The sequence below is a fragment of the Balaenoptera acutorostrata genome, chromosome 1 (assembly GCF_949987535.1).
Source record: "Balaenoptera acutorostrata chromosome 1, mBalAcu1.1, whole genome shotgun sequence".
NCBI classification, from domain to species: domain Eukaryota; kingdom Metazoa; phylum Chordata; class Mammalia; order Artiodactyla; family Balaenopteridae; genus Balaenoptera; species Balaenoptera acutorostrata.
In genome coordinates, this window is record NC_080064.1 from 156,601,046 (window position 1) to 156,617,343 (window position 16,298).

The 16,298-nt window shown below is 39.2% G+C and overlaps 1 protein-coding gene across 1 annotated transcript in view; it reads right to left on the reverse strand.

The window, feature by feature from the left end:
• Positions 1-13,644, reverse strand: part of LOC103016259 (membrane cofactor protein-like) — a 37,020-nt gene extending 23,376 nt beyond the window's left edge. The window contains exon 1 of the mRNA XM_057528118.1: positions 13,496-13,644. Coding sequence (XP_057384101.1) covers positions 13,496-13,616 — 121 coding nt within the window. The 5' untranslated portion in view covers positions 13,617-13,644. The remainder of the gene's footprint in view (positions 1-13,495) is intronic.
• Positions 13,645-16,298: the final 2,654 nt, after the last annotated feature.

Genomic DNA, 16,298 nt, shown 5'->3' on the forward strand with positions numbered 1-16,298 from the left:
CGGGCCTAGTTGCTCCGTGGCATGTGGGATCTTCCCAGACCAGGGCTCGAACCCGTGTCCCCTGCATTGGCAGGCAGATTCTCAACCACTGCGCCACCAGGGAAGCCCCTGGACACCCTTTAAATACCAAATTTTATTACTTTGAACAGCCTTACATAAAAAATTGGTTTCTTGGACATTACTGTAAACATAATTTAATCTCCCTTCACTGATTACTGGATCATGCATTCCCTTAGAAGTTCCCTGAAGTAGCCGTTTGGGCTGTTTATACAATATATCCTGACAGTAAAGCTGCTATGTTGTTATGCTTTTAGAATTTTTTACTTCTGGCCTTTGTTTGTGGGGGTTCTTCCCTAGAAAATGTCATTCCTGCTTCAGCAAGTTCTCTTCCTTTTAATTGTCTGTGCACTTGAAAACCTTATAAATCTGATAGAAAATTCAATAATATAATGGAGACAAATCAAATAAAGTCCTAAAGGGCTAAAAGAATGCAGAGGCATCTCCTATAAGGTTAAGGACCTAAGGAGAAGGGAAATAGACCTATTTTGATCCTTGAGGAATCTTTTCTTTCTTACTCCCTGGATCTCGGTCTTCACATTGAGAGAACTCTACATGTAAAATAATGAAATTAGAATGTGCCCTAACACCATACACACACAAAAAACCTCAAAATGGATTAAAGACCTAAATGTAAGGCCAGACACTATAAAACTCTTAAAGGAAAACATAGGAAGAACACTCTTTGACAAAAATCACAGCTACATCTTTTTTGACCCACCTCATAGAGTAATGGAAATAAAAACAAAAATAAACAAATGGGACCTAATGAAACTTAAAAGCTTTTGCACAGCAAAGGAAACCATAAGCAAGATGAAAAGACAACCCTCAGAATGGGAGAAAATATTTGCAAACCAATCAACAAAGGATTGATCTCCAAAATATACAAACAGCTCATGCAGCTCAATATCAAAAAAACAAACAACCAAATCCAAAAATGAGCAGAAGACCTAAACAGACATTCTCCAAAAAAGACATGCAGATGGCCAAGAGGCACATGAAAAGCTGCTCAACATCACTAATTGTTAGAGGAATGCAAATCAAAACTACAATGAGATAAAGGAAGCAAGAATATACAATGGAGAAAAGACAGCCTCTTCAATAAGTTATGCTGGGAAAACTGGACAGCTACATGTAAAAGAATGAAATTAGAACACTCCCTAACACCATACACAAAAATAAACTCAAAATGGATTAAAGACCTAAATGTAAGGCCAGACACTATCAAACTCTTAGAGGAAAACATAGGCAGAATACTCTATGACATAAATCACAGCAAGATCCTTTTTGACCCACCTGCTAGAGAAATGGAAATAAAAACAAAAATAAACAAATGGGACCTAATGAAACTTAAAAACTTTTGCACAGCAAAGGAAACCATAAACAAGATGAAAAGAAAACCCTCAGAATGGGAGAAAATATTTGCAAATGAAGCAACTGACAAAGGATTAATCTCCAAAATATACAAGCAGCTCATGCAGCTCAATATCAAAAAAACAAACAACCCAATCCAAAAATGGTCAGAAGACTTAAATAGACATTTCTCCAAAGAAGATATACAGATTGTCAACAAACACATGAAAGGATGCTCAACATCACTAATCATTAGAGAAATGCAAATCAAAACTACAATGAGGTATCACCTCACACCGGTCAGAATGGCCATCATTAAAAAATCTACAAACAATAAATGCTGGAGAGGGTGTGGAGAAAAGGGAACCCTCTTGCACTGTTGGTGGGAATGTAAATTGATACAGCCACTATGGAGAACAATATGGAGGTTCCTTAAAAAACTAAAAATAGATCTACCATACAACCCAGCAATCCCACTACTGGGCATATACCCTGAGGAAATCTTAATTCAAAAAGACACATGCACCCCACCTAATGTTCATTGCAACTCTATTTACAATAGCCAGGACATAGAAGTAACCTAAGTGTCCATCAACAGATGAATGGATAAAGAAGATGTGGCACGTATATACAATGGAATATAACTCAGCCATTAAAAGAAACAAAATTGAGTCATTTGTAGTGAGGTGGATGGACCTAGAGTCTGTCATACAGAGTGAAGTAAGTCAGAAAGAGAAAAACAAATACCATATGCTAAAACATATATATGGAATCTAAAAAAAAAAAGGTTCTGATGAACATAAGGGCAGGACAGGAATAAAGACACAGATGTGGAGGATGGACTTGAGGACAAGGGGAGGGGTAAGGGTAAGCTGGGATGAAGTGAGGGAGTAGTATCGACATATATGCACTACCATATGTAAAATAGATAGTTAGTGGGAAGCAGTTTCATCGCACAGGGAGATCAGCTCGGTGCTTTGTGACCACCTAGAGAGGTGGGATAGGGAGGGTGGGAGGGAGACGCAAGAGGGAGGGGATATGGGGATATATGTATACATATAGCTGATTCACTTTGTTATACAGCAGAAACTAACACAACATTGTAACACAATTATACTCCAATAAAGATGTTAAAAAAACAAAAACAAAAACAAAACAAAAAAACTACAATGAGGTATCACCTCACACCAGTTAGAATGGGCACCAACAGAAAATCTACAAACAATAAATGCTGGAGAGGGTGTGGAGAAAAGGGAATGCTCTTGCACTGTTGGTGGGAATGTAAATTGATACAGCCATTATGGAGAACAGTATGGAGGTTCCTTAAAAAACTAAAAATAGAATTACCATATGACCCACCAATCCCACTACTGCATATACTCAGAGAATACCATAATTCAAGAAGACACATGCACCCCAATGTTCATTGCAGCACTATTTTCAATAGCCTGGTCATGGAAACAACCTAACTGTCCATCGACAGATAAATGGATGAAGAAGATGTGGTACAAAATGTTCATTGCAGCTCTATTTACAATAGCCAGGACATGGAAGCAACCTAAGTGTCCATCATCGGATGAATGGATAAAGAAGATGTGGCACATATATACAATGGAATATTACTCAGCCATAAAAAGAAATGAAATTGAGATATCTGTAGTGAGGTGGATGGACCTAGAGTCTGTCATACAAAATAAAGTAAGTCAGAAAGAGAAAAACAAATACCGTATGCTAACACATATATATGGAATCTAAGAAAAAAAAAAAAAAGGTCATGAAGAACTTAGGGGTAAGACGGGAATAGAGACACAGTCCTACTAGAGAATGGACTTGAGGATATGGGGAGGGGGATGGGTAAGCTGGGACAAAGTGAGAGAGTGGCATGGACATATATACACTACCAAACGTAAAATAGATAGCTAGTGGGAAGCAGCCACATAGCACAGGGAGATCAGCTTGGTGCTTTGTGACCACCTAGAGGGGTGGGATAGGGAGGGTGGGAGGGAGGGAGATGCAAGAGGGAAGAGATATGGGAACATATGTATATGTATAACTGATTCACTTCGTTATAAAGCAGAAATTGACACACCTCTGTAAAGCACTTATACTCTAATAAAGATGTAAACATTTTTTTAAAATAAATAAATAAAAAATAAAAGAAGATGTGGTACATATATACAATGGAATATTACTCAGCCATATAAAGGAATGAAATTGGGTCATTTGTAGAGACGTGGATGGACCTAGAGACTGTCATACAGAGTGAAGTAAGTCAGAAACAGAAAAACAAATATCATATATTAACGCATATATGTGGATTCTAGAAAAATGGTACAGATGAACCAGTTTGAAATGCAGAAATAGAGACACCAATGTAGAGAACAAAAGTATGGATACCAAGGGGGGAAGTGGGGGGTGGGATGAATTGGGAGATTGGGATTGACATATATACACTAATATGTATAAAATAGATAACTAATGAGAACCTGCCCTATAGCACAAGGAACTCTACTTCACTTTGCTGGACAGCAGAAACTAACACAACATTGTAAAACAAAAAAAAAAAGAGAGAGAGGGAGAACTCTAAACAAGTGAAATGTTACCCCCCTTTTACATCATATTCTAAATTCTAAACTCCTCTCTTGATGCTCTGTCCAACATTTCATTTACTCCATGTCCTGATATCCACCTACTGGCAAAATGTTTTCCACTATGCTGATCTTGATATATGAATGCTCCTCAATCAACTGCCCAAAAAAAGCAAAAGGCAAACAAAAAGATGTAGTTATTAAAAACATTGTTTAAAGGTTTTTATAGTGTTGAATTTTATTAATAACATTAAATTTACTGAATACTCTGAGCCATACATTCTCATTTTACAATAGGAAAAAATTGAGCTAGAAATGCTATATAACTCCATTCTACATACAAATGTATAACATCATTCTAGAATTTCCTGGAACCAAGAAAAACATCAAGTTAACAGCATGCCCATAATTAAATTATACAAGTGTCCTTTGTCTTATGCATTCGATTTCAGTAACTATCTCAAAAGGGTATTATGAAGAAAGAATTCCTGATATGACTCTCACATACAGTGCTCCATATGGAAATGTCAATTGAATGGTTTAATCCATTCAACTAACTTGAATTATTTCTTCCCACTAACATGCATCATGAAAGACATGCTTTCAACTATGTGCAGTTTAGAATGTTTGCTTTGGCAACCAGTTGATTACAAGCTTTATACACTGTAATAATCAGGTCCAATATCATACCTTTTTAATCATTGAATTTCTTCTCTTATTCAGATTACTGAAGTCTTTTTCCTGTGAGGATTTTCAAACTAAACATTCCCAGCTTCAGAAAAATAGTATTTTGACTAAGTTTTTCTAGATATTTTACAATATAATTATTATTAGGCTGCAATGCTATACTTTAACAATAGATGCCATTATATAATATGATAGGCTGAATTCAGAAAATTCCCCAATTTTCCAGATAAGTTTCAGGAAAGTGAAATAGTCTCTACTACAGATGAAGAGAACTGTTCACCTTCTGTACACTTAACAAAAATTATGCAAGCACTCTCTACCTGCTTGCAAAAATTAAAAGTAACTCTCTGAGTCAAGCACACACCCACATCCCTGCCCAGGTGGTACCTTCAGAAAATCATGGTCTCTGACCAAAAGTGGAACCTCAATGAAACCTGACCATCCCAACCTCTCTCTCACTGTCTATACAAACTATTTCTTTTTAAATGAATATCAAAACAAAAAATTATTGAAACTAATGTCCATGCTTATACAAATTAACTTTTTAAAAGGCTGGTACAATGCTTGCAAGCAAGAACATCTGTATCCTACAACACTGAACATCTTTTTATCAAACTTGGAAAATGTGCCACGTAAACACAGTTTTAGTTGGTGGGGGAGATGAAACTGGATTGCAGATGTAAAGGAACATCAGTTGCAAAGGAAGAATACTAAATGCCAAGCAATACATTGTCTTCAGAAATAATACATTATTATTTTTTACTTTCTCTCAGTTTGCCTTTCTTTGTAGGTAGGCCTAGGCACAGGCTTGGGAGAAAGGCTTCATGTTTACGGAAGATGCCAGATAAGGTATTTTGAATTCACCCCTCTACATGGTTAACTTACTTCCTTGGAACTTTAACATGTATAAAAGTATGATGGTAACTAGGTGAAATGAGGCAGAAAGACAATAAAAATATATACCGAGGAGTTTGAATGCTCAGAGGTGGGTCTGCCATGACAGGGGTCATTCGCGTTACCTATTTTAAAACTTTCTTTCCTTTCTCAAAGGCAGACTCTTGCATCTAACCTATCAATTTTATTTCTCAATTCCCACTCATTTATAAGCCATATATAAGTTTCTGAGTAGGTCTCCTTACCGGTCTCGCCACCTTTCATTCAGTTCATTTCCACATTGCCACCAGAGTCATACTGACATGACACTTATGACCAAGGCTCTAGTCAGATACTTTTTTAAAAAAAATTCCAGTTTCATTGAGATATAATCGACATACAGCACTGTATAAGTTTAAGGTGTACAGCATAATGATTTGACTTACATACATCATGAAATGATTACCACAATAGGTTTAGTGAACACTCATCACCTTATACAGATATAAAATTAAATAAATAATTTTAAAAATGTTTTCCTTGTGATGAGAACTTAGGATTTACTCTCTTGACTGCTGTTATATATAAGGGACAGATTGCTAATTATATTTATCATGTTGTACACTACATACCTAGTACTTATTTACCTTTTAACTGGAAACTTGTACTTTATCTCTGCCTTCATCTAATTCTCCCTCCCCCAACCCTACATCTCTGATGACCACAAATCTAATCTCTTTTTCTATAGGTTTGTTTGTTTTTAAAGTATAATTGACCTACAAAACAATGCCAGTTCCTGTTACACAACACAGTGATTTGATATTTCCATACATTTCAAAATGATCATCACAAAGTGTAGTTACAATTTGTCACCATACAAAGATATTACATAAATTGACTGTATTCCCCACACTGTACATTTTATACCTGTGACTCATTTATTTTGTAACTGAAAGTTTATAACTCTTAATCTCTCTCACCTATTTCTCTCCTACCCCCTGCCCCCAAGAAACAAACTGTTTGTTCTCTATGACTCTATTTTTGTTTATTTTAGTTTGTTTATGTTTTACTTTTTTAGACCCACATAGAAGAGAAATCATACATTATTTGTCTTTCTCTGTCTGACTTATTTCACTTATCATAATACCCTATAGTTCCATTCATGATGCTGCTAATGGCAAGATTTCATTATTTTTTTTTATGGCTGAGTAACTTTCCATTTTGTATATAGCCACATATATATATTATATAATATTAATATATATAATATATATTAATATTATATATTAGCATACTATATAATAAATATATTATATATATTAATATAATATATAGCATATTATATTATAATATTTATTATATAGTAATATATATCATAATATAATATATAATATAATATAATATATATTAATATATTAATATAATATATATTTAATATATATAATATATTTAATATATATTATAATACAATATACATATTATATATAATACATTTAACAAATATTATATTATATATTATATGTAATATATATAACATATATTATATTAAATATATATTATATATTTATTATATGTTAATATATTAATATAAATATTATAATATATATTAAATACATATATTATGTATGTTTATCTATAGCATATAATGTATAATCATATATAATATAATATATGAATATTATATATTTAATATACAATTATATATATTATATATTATATATAATTATATATAAATATATTATATAATTATATATTATATATTAATATATAAGATATGTACAATATATATTATATACTTAAATTATATTATATATGATTATATATATTATAAAATCATATATATAATATATTATGTATATATTATATATATATATGATTATTTTAAGTAACTGATTTCTCAAGTTTGGTGCATTTTAATAACATTGCACTTTTATTCCCCCCTCCACATCTTCTGTTTTTGACATCCTTTTGTTTCTTGTATGTCTTAATTTCTTATTATGAATATAGATGATTTAACCCTTTTTGTCTTTTAATCGTCCTACTATCTTTATAAGTGGTCGATTTACTACATTTACTGTATATTTGCCTTTATCAATGAGATTTTTTCTTTCATAATTTTTCTGTTTCTACTTGTGGCCTGTTCTTTTCTGCTGAGAGGAATCCCTTTTACATTTATTATAAAGCTGGTTTCATGATGCTGAACTTTTTAAGATTTTGCTTGTCTGTAAAACTTTTGATCTTTCCTTAAAATATAAATGATAGCCTTGCCAGGTAGACTATTCTTGGCTGTAGGGTTTTTTCCTGTTATCACTTTTCATATATCCTTCCACTCCTTTCAGGCCTGCAGAGTTTCTGCTAAAAAGTCAGCTGACAGCCGTATGGGAGTTCCCGTGTATGTAAACTGTTGCTTTTCCCATGCTGCTTTTACTATTTTAATTTTGACACTTTAAGTAAAACGTGTCTTGTGGTCCTCTTGGGTTGATCTTGTTTGGGACTCTGTGCTTCCTGGATCTGGAAGACTGTTTCCTTTCCAAGGTTAGGCAAGTTTTCAGTTATTTTGTCTTCAAATCTGCTCTCTCCCATTTCTCTCTGTCTCTTGTCCTTCTGGGACTACTATTAGGCAAATGTTATTACCCTTAATGTTGTCCCAGAGGTCTCTTAAACTGTCCTTATTTTTTAAAATTCCTTTTCCTTTTCTCTGTTCAGCTTGAGTAATTTCCATTACTCTGTCATCTAGTTTGCTGATCAGTTCCTCTGTATCATCTAATCTACTGTTGATTCCTTCTAGTGTATTCTTTATTTCAGTTATTGTATTCTTCATTTCTGTTTGGTTGTTTGTATTTTCTAACTCTTTGTTAAAAACTTCTCACTCTGTTCATCCATTCTTCTCCCAAGTATCTTGAGCACCTTCCTGATCATTACCTCAAACTTGTTATCAGGTAGATTGCTTATCTCCACTTCACTTAGTTCTTCTTCAGGGAACTTATCTTGTTTTGCTGTTTGGAATGTATTCTTCCGTTGCCTCATTTTGCCTAATCTGTTGATTTTATTTCTATATGTTTGGTTGTTATGTTTTCCAACCTGGAGAAGTGACCTTATATAGGAGACATCCTATGGGGTTCAGCAGCACACTACCCTCTGGTCACCAGATTTATATACACTAGGAGTGCCTTCTATGTGGACTGTGTGGGTACATCTGCTGTGGTTAGCTGACTGCTGTGTATGTGCTTGCAGGAAGGTTGGCCCCTGCTCTGTTTTGTGTTGAGGCTGCCAGCCACTGGTGTGTAGGTCTGGGTCCTGGCATGGTTGGCTGCATGGCCAGGAGAATCCCCGTCCTGGCGCCAGCCCATTGATAGGTGGGGCCAGATCACAAAGTGGCTGGATGTGGAGCCCTGTTGTGGGGGCGGGGTAGAACCTGGTCTCAGGGTAGCAGGCTGCAAGGCCAGGGGCCCCAGGACTAGTGTTAGCCTGCTGGTGGATGGGACCATGGCCCAGGTGGGTTCCACAGCTGGTGCTGGTTGGTTGATGGGTGAGTTCAGTTCCTAACATGGCTGGCTGAGGGGCCCAACGTGACTTGGAGGTTGTGTCAGCTTGCTGGTGGGCTGGAACCCTGTGGGTCTTGGCACAAGTGCTGGCTCTGGTGGGCAGGACCAGGTCCCAGGGTCTCTGGCTGCAAGGCCCTAGGGGTCCTGGAGTTGGTGTTAACACACTAGTGGGTGGGGCTTTGGTTCAGGGGCTCCCAGGGCTGGTGTCCATCCTCTGGTGGGTGAGGTCAGGTCATGGGTCTAGTGTTGGCCTGCTGGCAGACAAGGTCCAGTTCCATATCTGGCTGTGGGGTAACAGGGGTCCTGGGGTTATTGTTGGCCCACTCTTGGGTAAGCCTGGGTCTTTATTCCTCTGGTGGGTAAGACTGGGTCTTGGGGTGGCTAGGGACTCTGGGTGTCATATGACAGCCAGCCTGATGGTAGGTGGGACTATGTCCCCAACTAACTAGCTGCTTGGCCTGGGGTGTCCCAGACCTGGTGCTGACTGTCTGGTGGGCAGGGACAGGTCCCAGCACTAATAAGCAAGTGAGAGGATTCTAAAATGGTACCTGACAGCACCAGTGTCCTCATAGTGGGATAAGCCCCCCAAAATGATTACTGCCAGTACCTATATCTCCACTGCTTCCTGCCTCTTTGTGAAGCTCTCCAAGATCAGCCAGTGGGTCTGACCCAGGCTCATTTCAAATTACTGCTTGTGCCCTGGGTCCTGAAGCATGTGAGGTTTTGTGTGCATCCTTAAAGAGTGAAGTCTATATTTCCTAGAGCCCCCTGGCTCTCTCAGAAGTAAGCCTCACTGGCCTTCAAAGCCAAATGTTCTGGGGGCTCGTCTTCCCAGTGCAGGACCCCTGGGCTGGGGAGCCCAATGTGGGGCACAGATCCCTCACTCCTTGGGGAGAACATCTGTGATTGTAATCATGACAATTGTAATTACAACTACCATTTATGGGTTGCTTACCCAGGGGTATGTGTCTTGACTAAACCACATCTCTGCCCCTCCTACCCATCTCATTTTGGTTCCTTTTTTATATCTCCAGTTGTAGAATATCTTTCTGCTAGTCTTCAGGTTGTTCTCATCAATAGTTGCTGTGTAAATAGTTGTAATTTTGGTATGCTCGTGGGAGGAGGTGAGCGCCGTGTCTTACTACTCTGCCGTCTTGGCCATTCCCTCCTCCAGATATATTTCAATGGCTCTCTGATGCCCTCATGATAATGTCTAAGGCTCCTTGACATGGCTAACAGAGCTTTAATATCCGTTCACCCTTGCACACTCTTCTAAGCCATATTCAGTTCCACTAGTAGTGCCCATTAAATTACTCAACTTACTGTAGCACTCTAGACCTCCATGCACCATTTTTCTTCAGCTTTAACCAGAGACCCTGCCATTCCTCTCACCCATTCATCCTTCAGCTTCATCTTAGATGCCACTTCTTCCTGGAGGCTCTTAACATCTCTCACTCAAAAAATTGGGTTAGGTGTCCTCATGATGTCCCAATTTATTTCTTTCATAGCACTTTTCATGCTGTAATTGTTCATTGTTTATACTTCCTAGGAGACTATAACCTTCTTGAGGACCATGTCTCATTCTTCACTGCATTTCTAGTTCCTAGTGCCAAAGCTGAAAGAGCATTGTTATCAGTTCTCTACACTCTTGGATCAAAATTCAAATTCTTTATACTGTTCAGCCAATCTGTTCCAGAGATATCTGCAAATCATCACTTTTTCTTTGCTGTTTTTACGCTTGTTTTCATGTTTTTTTCATTGGCTTAGTTACAGACATTTCCCTTTATCAGGGTTTGTAATTTCATGTAAAATATTTATGCTTTATTATTTTATTATGAATGCAGTCTCCATTACTGCTATGATTAGAAATGGTATTTTAGCATTATCATAGGTGAACTCCAAATATCATGGGTTTTTTTTTTCCCCTAAAATATGGCACTGAAAGGTTCCAGAATTTGTTTCTTAAAACAATAGGGGGGCTTCCCTGGTGGCGCAGTGGTTGAGAATCTGCCTGCCAATGCAGAGGACACGGGTTCGAGCCCTGGTCTGGGAAGATCCCACATGCCGCGGAGCAACTAGGCCCGTGAGCCACAATTACTGAGCATGCGCGTCTGGAGCCTGTGCTCCGCAACAAGAGAGGCCGCCATAATGAGAGGTCCGCGCACCGCGATGAAGAGTGGCCCCCACTTGCTGCAACTAGAGAAAGCCCTCGCACAGAAACGAAGACCCAACACAGCCATAAATAATAAATAAATAAATAAATTAATTAATTAAAATATTACAGGAAAAACAAACAAACAAACAAAAAAAAACAATAGGGATGGTATCAATCATTATAGAAAGAGGAAATTGAAGCACTACCTGTGCCAACCAATATTTTAAATGTTTTGTTAGAAGAGTTCCTTTTAACATTTCTTGTAAGGCAGGTCTAGTGTTGATGAACTCCTTCAGCTTTCGTTTGTCTGGGAAAATTTTTATTTTTCCTTCATATCAGAATGATAACTTTTCTGGATAAAGTATTCTTGGGTGACAGTTTTTATCTTTCAGTATTTTTGAGAATTCCAATCTACTCCTTACTGGCCTGAAGACTTTCTGCTAAGAAACCTGCTAATAGCCTAATGGGGGTTCTTTTATAGGCTACCATCCTTTTTTCCCTGGCTCCTTTTAAAACTCTTTGTCATTGACTTTTGACAATTTTAATATGTATCTTGGAGAAGGTCTTTTTCTTTGAGGTAATTAGGTGTTCTCTTAGCTTCATGAAATTCTATATCCAGTTCTTTCCTAGTTTTGGGAAATTCTGTTATTGTTTCTTTAAGTAAATTCTCTGCCCCACTATCCCTCTGTTCTGGGATACCCATGACCCTAATGTTGCTGTACCTAAGAAAGTTGGATAGCTTTCGTAGAATTTTCTCATTTTAAAAAATATCTTATTTCTCTTTCCTCTCCTACTTGTATCATTTTAGATTTCTATCTTTGAGCGCACTAATTCTCTCTTCCATATGGTCTCCTCTATCTCCAATGCTTTCTAAGGCGTTCTTCATCTCATTTATTGAGTCCTTCACCTCCAGAACTTAAATTCGGCTCTTTTTTAGAATTTTAATCCGTTTGGTAAAGTATTCCTTCTGTTCATCAATTTTATTCCTGAGTTCATTGAACTGCCTTTCTGAGTTTTCTTATGGCTCATTGAGTTTCTTCATGACAGCTATTTTAAATCCTCTATGAGTTAGATCACAATATTCTGGGACTTTAAGTTTGGTTTCTAGGAGTTGTCATTTTCTTTTTGTGGTACAGTGTTAGTGTGGTTCTTCCTGGTGCTTGATGGTGCTTAATGATGCTTCATGGTTCCTCTGCCGGTGCCTCTGAAGTAGTGAACACCTACCTATTTGATTCTAATAATTGTTAGAAATTAGGTCTTTCTTTTGTTTTCCAGCAGGTGGCACTATAGCACAAGCCTTTGGTTTCTCTTACCCGTGCTGCCTCTGGCAAGAGGTGCAAGTGGGCACTTTTCACCCTCCACTGCCTCTTTCGGAGGTGTTGCCCAGTGGCCACCTTATCACTTCTTATGCCTCTGTGGTTGTTGGTGCCTTGCTGCTGCCAGTATCACTGGCATCACCACATGCGGCTCAGGGGTGGTGAGTTCTGCTGCATCCAGGATCCTAAGTCACAGCCTCCATCACTAAAGGGGGACTAAAGGTGGGGTTGTAGCTGGGGTCCAACCTGGCGCCTGCTCTCACCTGACTGCTACATGCACAACATGAGCTTCCCAGCCCCACACAAAGCAAGCAGTAGCTTACTTGCCCCACACTTGGCACCACTGGGTGGCCAGTTCTACAAAGCACACACCAGGGACACCCTGCGCAGGCTCCCCCAGCCCAGTCCAGCCGGACACAAACACCCCGCTCGCAAAGTATCTCCCCGCCCAGAGAACATAGGGGAAATCGTCCCCACAGGCACAGCACCAGCCTAGCAACATCCCCAGGCACCTGGGCACTCAACAGCAAGCCGTCACCAGCAGCACCAGGTCGGCACTTCCGTCCCCAAATGGCTCAGTCAGTCCCAGAAACACCCTGCAAGCTTTTGCTAGTGACCCAGCTTGGCCCTTGGTAAGCCCCAGCTGCGCCCACCACCCCTCACTTCTCAGTGCGCACCACCAAGCAAGCCTTCTCCTCGGGCACTATGTGGTCCCCGCTCCCCTAGATCCCCGAACGGCATGACCCGGGGACACTGTGGCCACGCCTTCTATCCCAACCCCTTATGACCCCGGGTGGACCCAGCCCCGCGACTCCGACCAGAGACAAAAAGCAAAGCTCCCCCCACACTCGGTTCCAGTCGGCCTGCTTCCCAACCCGCTCTAGTTCGCAGCCAGGACGCACACTCTCTCCAGGTTCCTACCGGAGAATATGGGTAGCAGGAGAACTAGGGCCACGAAAATCATCCCAGCGAAGCACCAAGTAAAAAGGGGACTCTCGGGACGGCCGGGAGGTGCCTTGTGCGATACGTAAGCCGCTATCATTTTCGGGGAGATCAGCGGGAAACGTGAGACCAGCCCAGCAGAGATCTGAGTTCAGTTACCAGACGCAACAATCCCCAGACTCACAAAGCGTCAAGTGCAGTCACGCAGGTGGGCGTGGCCTGAGCCGCAGCAGGGACGGAAGTGTGGGCCTGGCGAGGCCAATGGGCGGGATGCAAGGCGGGGCCCCCGGACAGGCCGGGCGTGGCCCTGGCTTGGGTCTAACCAGTGTGTGCGCGCGCAGCTTTGCGACTCCAGCTCGGACCCTGACTGTCTCTGGCTCCTCCGTCTGCAGACCTAAAGGAGAGCTCTGACGGCTTGCGGGAAATGGCTGGTTCACCGCCTCCTCGTGAACAAACTGTTACCACCCTACGCAGGAAGGGTGGAAAGGAATCAGGGCTGGCGCAGTCATCATTGTCCCTTTTCCGGAAAGCTGGATTAAAGAATCAAGCGCATCGACCTGAAAATAGAAACCTAGAGCCCAGGCAGTGGGTCACCGTGGGGCCCACACCCCTCATGACTCCAGTTTGGACCTGGGGCACTCCAAACTGTCCGCACTTCTGGGCCCTTTCTCAGTCTTTGGCTTTAGTCAGTCATAACTCGGGATAATAGTTGAAGTTTCCGTGGTTGAGTGTATGCTACTGAAGTTTCTCATGGCCTGATAGATTTCAGAATTAGGAAAGGTTTGGCTGTTGCTCTCCCAACTGCTAAAGTCAATTAGTCTCTTCCGTGTTCCCAGGAGAGCACCCCTGGGAAGGTAAATTATTAAACTACACCGGACCATTAGCTTATTGGGCCTCAACTCTATGGAGCCCTTGCCCTTGAGCAACTAAGTGTCTTATTGAAGATGAAATACACATGCATGTAAAAAGTAAGGACAAGGGTGCATTAATTGCCAAATTCATGGAAGTGATGTATGTCATTAGAGTTGGGATGAGTAAGAATTGGTTAGGTGAAGTGCATAAGGGGGAGAACTTTTCTGTTGAAACAATCTTGGAAACAATGCTGGAAAATTAAGACTGAACACGATTTATTTGTAAAGCTATAAGTAAACCTGTATGACTAGTAGAAGAACACAAAAGTAGTAATTGATACACATAAATAGAGATTAGCTGCCAATATTCCAAAAATTTACTAATAGCTGACAGGATTATGGATATTTCATTTTCTGTGTGCTTTTCAGCTTTCTATATTTGACCCTATGTTACATTTCAAATCAGGTAAATAAACAAATTATTTACAACCAACCTGTGCTTTAAATGCTTTGTTCCTAGAATGGCTGGGACAGAACCTGTATCACACAGAGTTAAGGTATGAGAGGATGATAAGGAAATGGAGATCCTCCCTGTAAACCTCAAATGCATCAGCTGGAATTACAAAGCTTTATATACATTTAAACAATTTTCTATCTGAGAAGTGCTAAAGATATTCTAGGATGAACAAACCATGGAATTTCTTCTTCCTCCCAGACCAACACAGTTTTTTGAATTCTTGGTAGAGCATATAAAACCCAAAGTGTGGGTGCGATGTATAAAATAAATACCTTAGTATCTTGGGTTATAAAATCCAGACATTCCACGATAACACAATTATAGGAGGTATAATTAAAGAGACAATGAAAGGAAACACAATGAGAGGGAATTGTCATTTAAATCTTACAGTTGTGAAAGAGTGATAGAAATGTTCTGTGGACTCAGTGTTGGTAATTATTTGTGAAAGAGAGAATTCATTTATTGTTCTCTGCAACCATCTGTACACAATATTCTATGTAAATTGTATCTCAATAAAGCTGAAAAAAAGTTTCCCACCTATTTTTAGTCTTGAAAGTAAGTTTTTCTTTTTTTTTTTTTCTCATGAGAGTATTTAAAAGGTACGAAAGAAGCGGTAGTTTTTGGTTTCCTAGTTACAGGTGCTAAATTCAAGGGTTGGGTTTTATTGAAACTTTATTACAGTCAGTGAAATTTCTACAGCTGAGGTTCAGCAAATTATTCTAAGTATAATTGAAGACTTTCACATAGATTTCTTTAACTTCTTTTGATTTGACCCAACTGAGGTTCCATTTGAAAGGCTTTGAGCCTTGTTCCCTATTTTTCTGGACAAGTTCCAGGAAGCAGTGATAGTTTTCTTGCTGTATCTCCAGTGCTGAGACAGTTCTAGACCTATACTAGGTGCATAGTAAATACCCATTAAATACTGAGTGAAATAAATTGGCGTTGCTGTCAAGTGCATTTAACATGTCTCTGCCAATCCTCTCCCACTGTGGATTTACCAATTCTGGGAAGGTTCTGAGATATTTTGATTTTAATAATTTTAGGTACTGGGAACAAGCAGGATTTGTCTCTGAAAAGAATGAGCTACAACTGTCTACAGAGAAAACTTTCCTAAATCAGGCATGGCAAGCTGACCTATGAAGTGGATCTACTGTCTAACCCTTAGCCTTGAGATCATTTTAGTGACTGCATTCAAAGAGAGAGTATGGACTGTGAACTTCCTAAGGTCCTGAAAGGAATAGAACTCAACAGTTGAGACTTTAAGTGAAGTAGGGGCTTAAACACTAGTGGTTCCTATAACTGCCCCTAAAAATTTTGTCAAACAGCCATTAAGAAATAAGGAGAGAATGGAGAATATGACTGTTTGTAGACCAGGTTTTGAGCTTTGTAGTAGCTCTTCTGCAAGCTTTAGGAA